Source organism: Lichenostomus cassidix, chromosome 4 (genome assembly GCF_008360975.1).
Source record: "Lichenostomus cassidix isolate B80296 chromosome 4, HeHo_3.0, whole genome shotgun sequence".
Lineage (NCBI taxonomy): Eukaryota > Metazoa > Chordata > Aves > Passeriformes > Meliphagidae > Lichenostomus > Lichenostomus cassidix.
The window spans coordinates 57,442,213-57,452,235 of NC_139484.1; the positions used below are offsets into that span (position 1 = coordinate 57,442,213).

The window sequence follows — 10,023 nt, forward strand, 5'->3', positions numbered from 1 at the left end:
GCAATATACACATTATATATGCATTTATTTGTCTGCTTTATTAATGTATATATATGTGTATATGGAATATTTTATATAGAATTTTTAATATATACATATATATGTCATAAAATTGTAGATATAATTATATCTATGTATATAATTATGGTATGTATTTTTCCTGGAAGAACCGGGAAAACCTGGGAAGCACCTGGGGGGTTCTCCCTGCAAGGATATTCCTGAGGGATCTGTGGGGAAGTGGAGCTGTTTGGAAGCTCTCCTGACATTCAATCCCTGCGCTGGCCTGGAGCTGTCACAGACCTGTGTCACCTGTGGGACCGCGGGGGACATCCCACATACCTGTCACAGCTGTGGGACCCCCCGGGACACATCCAGGGACACCCCCAGGACACCCTCAGGGACATCCCACATACCCGTCAGACCTGTGGGACCTGCAGGGACACCCCCGAGGACACCCCCAGGGACACATCTAGGGACACCGCACATACCTGTCACACCCAGGGACACCCCGAGGGACACCCCGCAGACCTGTCACACCTGTGGGACCTGCATGGGACACCCCACGTACCTGTCACAGCCAGGGACCCCCAGGACGCCTCCATCCTCAACCACCACAACGGGAGCACCCAACTCCGCTTGTCCCACGGCTGCCAGCCCTCCCAGTCCCCGTCCCACCAGTACACCGCTGTCCCCACCATCAGAAGGTCCCCTCGTGTCCCCCGCGGGTGACCAGACGCGTTTCCAGCACGTTTTGCCTTTTATTTCCACGCAGGAACACTCACTACAGCTGCTACCTACGCCGGGGGACGCACGCACTCGGGCACGGAAAGGAACAATAAATTAAATCGGCATAAAAAAACCCAAACAGTGAACCGACGGAGAAAACCAGGGAGGGGATGGAGGGGGAAAAAAAGTGGAAAATGATAACCAAAAGGCAGATGAAGAAGGGGTCGGAACGTTGAGCTTCTGGTAGGACGCGTCGGTCGGATCGCACGGACTCCAGCGCCGGGGAGGATGCGCCCTGGCAGCCTCCTCTTCCTCCTCGGCTCGGCGGCGGCAGCTTCCCGAAAAGCCCCTCCGAGGGACGCCCCGGGCGCCGGGGGGGACAGGGGACGATCCCCGAGGAAAGGCGGCGGCGGCGGCTCGGGCGACATCCCTACAGTCCGGTGGGTGCCGCCGCCCGTGTCCCTCCTTCCTGCCCCGGGCTCCTCGCCATGGTGGCAGCACCACGAGCCTGTCCCTGCCTTAGTCGTTGGAGGTGACGTCGATGTCTTCTCCGCTCGACTGCTTGGTGGCGAGGCGCCATCGGTTGATGTGGTGAGAGCCTTTCTTCTTCTGGTCCGAGTCGGGCCCTTCCTCCTCCAGCTTCTGCCGTTTGTATTTCGTCCTCCTGTTCTGGAACCACACTTTCACCTGCAACACACGGAGATCGGGTTTTTGGGGTCCTGGCACGGTGCTGCAGCCAGGCAGAAGGTTTGGTTTGCCGTGGAGAGAGGCAAAACTGTCCGTCGCTGTCCCCTGCCCCTCCAGGAGTGTCCCACAGCCACCCTGCCCGGCCTCAGTTTCCCACAGGGGACAAATGGGGTTGCTGTCATCTCCCAGCCCTGCTCATCTGCGAATCCTAGGGGGTGAAGGTCACTCGGTGACACCTCAGACGTGGGACAGCAGCACAGGGGACCCACGGTGACCCGGAGCCTGTCACCCTGAGCTGGGCTCAGGGAGCAGCCAAACCCAGCCCTGTTCCCAATGTCACCAGTGCCAGGATGCCACTGGCTGCAGTGACCATTGGGATGGCACTTGGAACCATCCCCACACCTCCAGCCAGGGCTGTAATTACCATTATCAATCATTAATAGACCACATTTCACTTTCAGGAGATCTTTTCCACTGCGATGGTGCCAGACACTGTCCCAGGAGCCCCGAGAGGCAGCGGGGTCTCCATCCTTGGGGACATCACCCTCCTCACCCGCCCGAGGCCCCAGGAATCCTCAGCCAACCCCCCAATCCTCGATCCCAGCACGGGGAGCAGGCGCTGGGCTGTGGGGTGGGCATGGCAGCACAGGCACAGGGGTCACTTTGGGATGCCCCATGGGCAGCAGGGCAGTCAGGGGTGCCAGAGCCAGGGGGGCAGGAGGCTGCAGGCAGTGGTGCAGGAAGGGATGCAGAATGGGATGCAGAATGGGATGCAGGATGAGATGCAGGAAGGGATGCAGGAAGGGATGCAGGAAGGCTGCAGGATGGGATGCAGGAAGGGATGCAGGAAGGCTGCAGGATGGGATGCAGGATGGGATGCAGGATGGGATGCAGGAAGGGATGCAGGATGCTTCAGCTGGCAAGGAGAGGGATGCTGCACTTGGGATGCCCTCGACAGCAGGGCTGTGTGCTTCAGGCAGGGATGTGGGATGAGGGATGGCAGTGGGGTGGGATGGTGCAGGAGGGATGAGGATGCCACAGGCGGGACGCGGCTCCTGCCTGGCTCCCAGGCCCGCAGCACTAGGTGCCGCTGCTCGGCCGTTGCTGCCAGCCCAGCCCAGCCCAGGCTGAGGCTTTTCCCGCTGCAGTTGCTTCGGATCCTGCAGCCGCTGGCACTGCTCGCTGCCGGGACCATCGGCCCTTTCCCCACTCTCCTTCGGCGCTAACTACAGGCACCGCTTGCTCCCTACTCTGGAGCCTTCCCGGAGCGGCACGGGCTGGCATTCCCACCTCCCGACCCGGCATGCCCATCCTGTGCCAGCATTCCCATCCCATCCCATCCCATCCCATCCCATCCCATCCCGGCATTCCCATCCCATTCCCAGCCCGGCATTCTCAGCCCTGACTCCGAGGCTGTCCCGGCTCTGCGAACAGCTCCGTGTGGCACCAGGATGTGTCCTGACCCCGCCCGGGACACATCCCATTTGCTTTCCTACCTTTGGGGCATTCCCGGAACAATGCCGAGCTGGCGCCTTTCATTCAGGCACCGAAGAGCACTTTGCAAACTTTAATTAAAGCTCGCGGCCCTCTGGGAGCGGGGAGGTTGATTATCCCTGAATTAAGGCAGGGAAACCAAGGCATGAAGCGATTAAGCCGCTCGAGTGAGGCAGGGAGAGTTCAGCGTCTCCTCTCGGCTCCTGCGGGATGAGGATCCCAGGGATTTTCCAGCTGTTCCAGCTGTGGGAATGAGGACTTTTCCAGGCTGGAAAAGCCCCCGATCCCTCATCCCAGCGATGGGAACAGTGCGATGAGCTCGCAGTGGGCGCTGGGGCTAAGCTGCACCCCATGCCGGAGGAATTGCTCCAAACCCGAGCGCGGGGTTTGATCCTCTCCCAAATCCTCCCCCGTTAACCCTCCTCGTGCCGGCTGCTCGTGCAGCAGCTGCGGTGACATCCCGAGGTCCCAGCCCGCCATTCCCGGTCTGGCTCTGTCCCCAGGGTCACGTCCTGCCGCAGGTCCCTGGGTGGCTCCTGCATCCCCATCCTGCATCCATACACCTCCATCCGTGGTTTTTCCTGCACATTCCCACCTGTGCAGTGCCCTGAGGGCCACCGGGACATCCCGCTCTGCTCCGGGAACGCGGTGGCACCCGGACAATCAGCCCTGGCCTGAAGGTGACGCTGCCACCACCACGCTGGGGACAATTAAAAGCCGGTGGCTCCGTGCGGAGCTTCCCCGGGCAATGACCCCGAGCTGAGAGCGCTGGGATGGCTCTGGAGGGTGACACAGAGGGACCAGCGCTGCCCCCTGCCACAGGGTGACACCGCGTGTGCCAGGCTGTCACCAAAGTGCCACCACTGCCAGTGCCAGCGCTGCACCTTCGCCTGGCCCTGCTGTCCCAGCTGGGACTTGGCTTCTAAAAACATCCCAAAACTTTCGTGGGTTTGCTCTTGGGGACAGTCCTTGGGGACACGGGGACAACTGCCAGCCCTGGGCTCTGCACTGCGGCTGCTCTCCAGCTCTATCTGGGCATCTTTCTCCTCCTGTGCTTCCCAGGCATTTGCTCCGTTAATTATTAATTATTAATTACAGAGTGGCTGCGGTGCCCGGCTGGCCCTGAGCCCCTGGCCAGAGCTGCTCCATCCCTGCAGGGACAGCTCCAGGAGGGGACAATGGGATACTCGGTGACCCCATAATCACCCCACAGCCAGGAGGGGACGCTGGGATACACGGTGACTCCATAATCACCCCAAAACCAGATGGAGATAGTGGGATATATGATGACCCCATAACCATCCCAAAGCCAGGAGGGGACAGTGGGATACATGGTGACCCCATAACCATCCCAAACTTCCCTCTGGCAGGAGCCAGGGAGAGGCCTTTGCTTTGGGAATGCAGATTTGAGACCCCAAGTGGGGCTTGGGCCTGAGCTGCCCGGGGTGGAGCTGCTCTGCTGGGAGGTCTGAGCTCCCTCATGCCAGAGGAATCCAGGGAAGAGATTTCCCAGCCCAGGGAGCTCCCAGGGAGGTGAGGTGACCTGATGTCACCAGTGACAGGCATGGCAGTGACATATCCAACCCAGCAGGACACAGACAGTGCCCCCAGCTCACCCCATTCCCAGCAGATCCCAGATCCCAGCCTGGCACACACTGATCCTGGAGCACCTCAGTGCCTGGAATCCCTGCTGATCCCAGTGCCACCACCCTGCCTGGAACCCCACTGATTCCAGTGCCACCACCTTGCCTGGAACTACACTGATTCCAGTGCCACCACCCTGCCTGGAACCCCACTGATCCCAGTGCCACCACCCTGTCTGGAACCGTCGCTGATCCCAGTGCCACCACCCTGCCTGGAATCCCTGCTGATCCCAGTGCCACCACCCTGCCCAGACTCCCACCACACACCCAGCTCGATGCCACCCGAGTCACATCCCAGTGTCCCCCATCACACCCAAACCCCAAGGACACCTCCACTTGCCCAAACTGTACCACAGTCCCTGCACAGCCCTCCCTGCCCCTGCTCCACCCTCATCCCACTTCCTGAGCACCTGGATTTTTGTCAGAACCAGGAGCTGCTTTTTGTTCCCCCAGTCCCTTTTATTTCCCCGCTGTTGTTCCAATCCTATCCCAACCTAACACTGCTCCTTGCTAGGACAAAGGCCGGGAAGGGGTTAAACACCTGCACCACATCTCCACCCCATGTCCCAAGGCATTTCCCGATGCTGGGCAGGATCTGAACCCTTCTCACTTCCCCTGGGCTGCTCCAGGTGTTGTTCCCCGGCTGGGGGACCCAGAGCTGGCACAGCCCGAGGGGCAGAACCCCCTTTTCCGGGGGGAAAAGCAGCTGGGAAATAGGGCCAGGCACAGCCACAGCCTGAAATACTGCCTGGGAATTATTAAATCCATGAAAAAAGCATAGAACAGCCCAAACTGTGGGGCTGGGTGTGGGGCCCAGGTGGAAACACACCTGTGTCAGCCGCTGTCACACCGAGGACGTGGCAGGGATAAGGGGGGCTGGTGTCCCATGGAAATTTGATTCCATGCAGGATTTACCACTGAATGTATAAATAATAATAATAATAATAATAATAATAATAATAATAATAATGCTAATATCCTGCTTTTGGCACAACCACCACTCCTCCAACCCCAACACCTTCACACCCAGCCCATATCCCGGATTGTACATTGGGATTATTTACCTCCAGGTAATTAAAACAAGATTTTTTTTTTTTTTTTTTAAAGATCAGTTTTCCAGAGGCAAAAAACAGAAGGTAAAAAGCCTTCCCTGCTGCCGGATGGCCCTTCCCGGATGGATACAGGAGCCTTTCCCGGCCCTGCAGCCTCCTCCCGTTGTCCCCCCAGTTTGCTCCTTGCCAGCAGCAGCAGCTCCCCAAAAACATGGAAACACCAGGCTACCAAACAGGCTGCGGCACACACACCAAAAAAATTCAAATTAAAAATATCTACACGGCCTCTTTCCGCTCCTGAATCTCCGCAGATTTGGGTTCGGATGCCGCCGCGTTTCCCCAATAAATCGCATTACTGCATTTAGGCAACGCTAGAAAAGGCCGGGGAATGGCTGAGCTCCCCCTCGGGCATCCCACAGCTGCCCTTTCCGCCCAGACAAGTTCCTGGTTGTTCTTTGACCTTTGGGTTTTGAGCTGTTTTTTTCCTTTTTTCTCCATCCCGGCCCCGAGCTGGGTGTCAGCGCCGTGCCCAGCGAGGGTCGGGACAGCATCCCCCCGGGGATTCACACACCCTCTGGGTTTTTGGGGTTCAGCCTGTCCTCCCCAACATCCACACCTGCTCCTTCCCGCTGTTCCCGTGCCGCTGACATTTCCTTCCCGGCAATTTCCTGCTGCCAGGGATGCGTCTGGAGGTTTTGTTTGGCAGAGCCCGGGCGAGGATGAGCCAGGCGGGCACTGGGAACACCCACGGCTCCAGCTTTATTTCCCAATTCAATTAAAACATGAAAATTGAATTAATTCAGAATATAGGCCTAGCTGCCTCACTAAAATTTGGGGAAAACTTTCTCCATCCCCTCCGTTAGTGAATATCCCGGGAATTAGCGCTCCTTCCCCTGGAGCGTTTGGGAACAGCCGCTCATCCGGACACACAGAGATGCTCAGCCCCAATTCCCTCATTTTCCCCCAACACCGCGCACTTTCCCTTCCATCCTTGTGCTTCTCCTGGGTCTCATTCCATCTAAATCCCTGTGAAATGTCTGTTCTGATCCCAGAAATCTCCTCCAAACCCTTCGGCAGCACCGTCTCCACACCCATCCTGATTTCCGGCTGCTGGCGCACAGACCCAGAGCTGCTCAGCTGAGCCACGGATTTCCACCTTCCCAGGGAAGGGTTCGGCCTGCTGCCCTTTTTCTAACTGGATTTTTAAACCCAGTTAGTGCTTTTTTTTCCCCGGGAAAAACACCCCAAGCAAGCGACAAACAACAGCGGCAAACGGCTCTGGAGAGCGGGATGAAGCCAGAGCTGCATTCCCAGCCCCAAACCTGCCACAGCCACCGCGACACCCAAACTCTGCCACGCAGAAAATCCCAAACGCACCCCGAGGAGCCCAGGAACCCCGCATGGTGGAGTTCCGGGGCAATCCAGCTGGGATTCCACAGCCCAGCGCGGGTTTGGGGTTGTTCGGAGCTGCCAATCCCGGGAATGCAGATTTCGGGGACACCGGTGGGACAGCCGGGCAGGGCAGGTGACACTACCTGTGTCTCGGAGAGGCTGAGGCTGCTGGCCAGCTGCTTGCGCTCGGCGCCCACCACGTAGTGGTTCTTCTCGAAGGCTCTCTCCAGGCGCAGCAGCTGCGAGGGGGAAAAGGCCGTGCGGATGCGCTTGGGCTTGCGGGCGAAGGGGCCGTGCAGCAGGAGGCTCTCCTGGGACACCTCGCTCCCTGCGGGCACAAAACACAGCTCAGGTCACCCCCAGCTCCCCGGGCAGGGCGGTGTTGGAGTGAGCTCCTAATTGGGAGGGGAGCTGGGGGGTCTCGGGTGTTTTTCCCACCCCAAAATTGCGGTGTTGGGCCCCCAGTGTCCCTCTCGCCGTCCCGCGGTGGAGTTGGACGCTCGGCAAGGAGAGAGAGGCGAGAGAGGGAGAAGGGATGGACGGGGAGAGCGGCAGGAAGAGGGGAGAAACAGAGAGAGAAGGTGGGAGGCAGAGAGAAACTGAGACAGAGAGAAAAAGGAAATACAAAATAGGAGAAAAACTGAGAAAGTGACGGGAAAAAATAGGAAAGGAAAGCTAAGAAAGAAAAAAAGTGGAGGGGAGAAAGAGGGGAGGGGATGTGGGAAGAAGGAGAGAAGAAAAGTGGGAAAGCAAGAAAGAAGGAGGAGAAGGAAAGAAAGAGAAAGAAAAACAAGAAGGAAAAGAAAGTGAAAGGGGAGAGGAAGGAAAGAATGAGAAGGAAAGTGGGAAAGCAAGGAGAGAAGGAAAGAATGAGAAGGAAAGTGGGAAAGCAAGGAGAGAAGGAAAGAAAGAGAAGGAAAGTGGGAAAGCAAGGAGAGAAGGAAAGAAAGAGGAGGAAAGTGGGAAAGCAAGGAAATAAGGAAAGAAGCAAAAACAACGAACGAGAGAAGGAAAGCCGTAAAGCAAGCGAGCAAAACAAGGTAGAAAGAAACGAAAGCAAGGCAAGAAAAAGAACATGAAAGGCGGGGAGAGCAGGCAGGACAGAGGGACGGCGCGGCGGGCAGGGCCCGGGGGCTGAGGGGCGCCGGGAGCCCCGGCAAGCCCCGGCCGGAGCTGCTCCCGAGGCCCGAGGGGTCTGCCTGATGCCCCCGGGCGCCGCCGGCAGCGACCGCAATCCCCGGCGGAGCCCCGGAGACAAGCGAGGGGTTGGTGCCGAGCAGATAAAACTAATCCGGGCCGCGGGACCCCCCGGCATCCCGGCGGGACGGAGGGGACGGCGGTGGAGGGGAAAAGGAAAGGCGAAAAAAGAGGGGGGAAAAAAAATCCAGGGGAAAAAAACAGAGTGAAAATAGGAAAGAAAAGGATGAAAATAAAGAGAGGAAAAGGCAAAGAAAGAGGATAGTTTGAAAGGGAGAGAAAGAAAATACAAATAAAGGAAATAAAGACAGAATCAGGAAATTAAGAGAAATAAGGAAAGAACGGAAGGAAAGAACGAAAGAAGCAAAAAGAGAAAGTGAAGAAAAGAGAAGGAGAGAAAGAAAAGAAAGAAATAGAGAGAAGAAAATGAATGGAGAAGAAATCTACAGAACCAAACAACATCTCGCTGCGCAGCCGAGATCCACCGCACCGAAATCCTTCCCTTCGTTCCCGGGAAGCAGAAAACCAAATTCCCGGCTCGGCTGCGCACGGAGGCGGCTGCGGCTCCGGTCCTGTCCCCGGGAGCGCCGCGATGCTCGGCCGGGAACTCTGCCCCGGTGCCCGGGGGTGCCAAGGCGGCGGCACCGGGCGGGCACAGGCACCGGGTGTTCAGCAGCACCGGGTGTTGTGTTGTTTAGAGGCACCGGGTGCTGTTCGGAACCACCGGGCAAGCACCGGCACCGGGAGTTCGGAGGCACCGGCAGCGCAGAAGCACCGGGTTGCTCGGAGCAGCGGCCCCGCTGTGGCGCTCCCCGGGCCCCGGCCGCGCTCCGGGGCACGGCAGCAACAGGTCGTGCTCCCCGGGCCCCCCGTGCCCCCCGGGGAAGGAGCCCCGCGGCCCCGCAGCCCTCGCCCCCCGCGGCCCCCGCTCACCTTGGAAGCGGTGGCCGAAGAAGCGGTTCCGCAGCACCCAGGGGTAAAAGTTGAGCGGGTCGCGGTGCTGCGGCCCGAAGAAGGGGTGCGGGTGCGGCAGGGCCGAGCCCCCCAGCTGGGGGGGCCCGACGGGCAGCGCCGGGTGCCCCACGGCCTCGGGGAAGACGAGCTCGGCGCTGCCGTACAGGGCCCGGCCGGCGGCTCCCTGGAAGCCGGGCGCGAAGGCGGCGGCGTCGGCGGCGGCGGCGGGGCCGGGGTAGGCGAGGGCGGCGGGGCGCGGGGGGTCCTCGGGGCCCAGGGGGGTGTCCTTGCCCACCAGGGACTCGATGGTGAAGCAGCGCTTGGCGGACGGCTGGAACATGGTGCGAGCCGGGAGCGGGGGGGGCCGGAGCGGGCCGGTGGTGCGGGAGCGCGCGTGTGTGCGGTGCGGGTGTGTGTGTGTGTGTGCGTGTGCGAGAAACCTCCCCCTGGGCACGGCGCTCACACGCGGACCCCGCGCTCCGCTCCGCTCCTCTCCGCGCTGCCTCCCTCCCTCCCTCCCTCCGCCCCCGCCCGCCGCCCACCCGCGGGCGCCCACGCGGCCCCGAGCCCCGGGCGGCCCTACAAATACGGGCGGTACCTGGCGGGGCCGGCGAGGGGCGGCGAGGGGCGGCCTCAGCTCACCTGAGCCCCGCGGGGAGGCTGGGCCGGCATGGCATGGGGAGGCACGGACGGGACGGGATAATGGGATGGGATACTGGGATGGGATGGGATGGGATGATGGGATGGGAAAATGGGATGGGATAGGATAGGATGGGATCAATGGGATGGGAGGACAGAACGGGAGGCAGTAGGTAGAGGAGGGTAAGAACGGGCAGGAGAGGCGAGAGGGAGCGAGGGGAGGACAAGGGCAGCCAGGA

The 10,023-nt window shown here is 59.8% G+C and overlaps 1 protein-coding gene across 3 annotated transcripts; it reads right to left on the bottom strand.

The window, feature by feature from the left end:
* Nucleotides 1-738: 738 nt before the first annotated feature.
* LOC146438558 (homeobox protein EMX1-like) lies at nt 739-9,670 on the bottom strand. Of its 3 annotated transcripts, none has more exons than XM_085059344.1 (3): nt 9,125-9,670; nt 7,138-7,322; nt 739-1,413 (listed from the first exon to the last, which is right to left on the bottom strand). In XM_085059344.1, the coding sequence occupies exons 1-3, from the start codon at nt 9,483-9,485 to the stop codon at nt 1,246-1,248; spliced, it is 714 nt and encodes a 237-aa protein (XP_084915470.1). In that variant the 5' UTR covers nt 9,486-9,670; the 3' UTR covers nt 739-1,245. The 3 variants fall into 3 exon arrangements, with proteins under 3 accessions (XP_084915470.1, XP_084915471.1, XP_084915469.1); XM_085059345.1 differs by having other exon boundaries at nt 7,116-7,322; nt 9,125-9,627; XM_085059343.1 differs by lacking the exon at nt 9,125-9,670 and adding an exon at nt 7,433-8,675.
* Between the last annotated feature and the right edge of the window lie 353 nt (nt 9,671-10,023).

Coding starts and splice junctions, on each gene's coding strand:
- LOC146438558 (XM_085059343.1), bottom strand. CDS start 8,309: ATGCCGGGGGGTCCCGCGGCCCGGATTAGTTTTATCTGCTCGGCACCA. Junction 7,323..7,432: donor CCCAACACCGCAATTTTGGG/GTGGGAAAAACA, acceptor TTGTGCCCGCAG/GGAGCGAGGTGTCCCAGGAG. Junction 1,414..7,137: donor TCAGCCTCTCCGAGACACAG/GTAGTGTCACCT, acceptor CGTGTGTTGCAG/GTGAAAGTGTGGTTCCAGAA.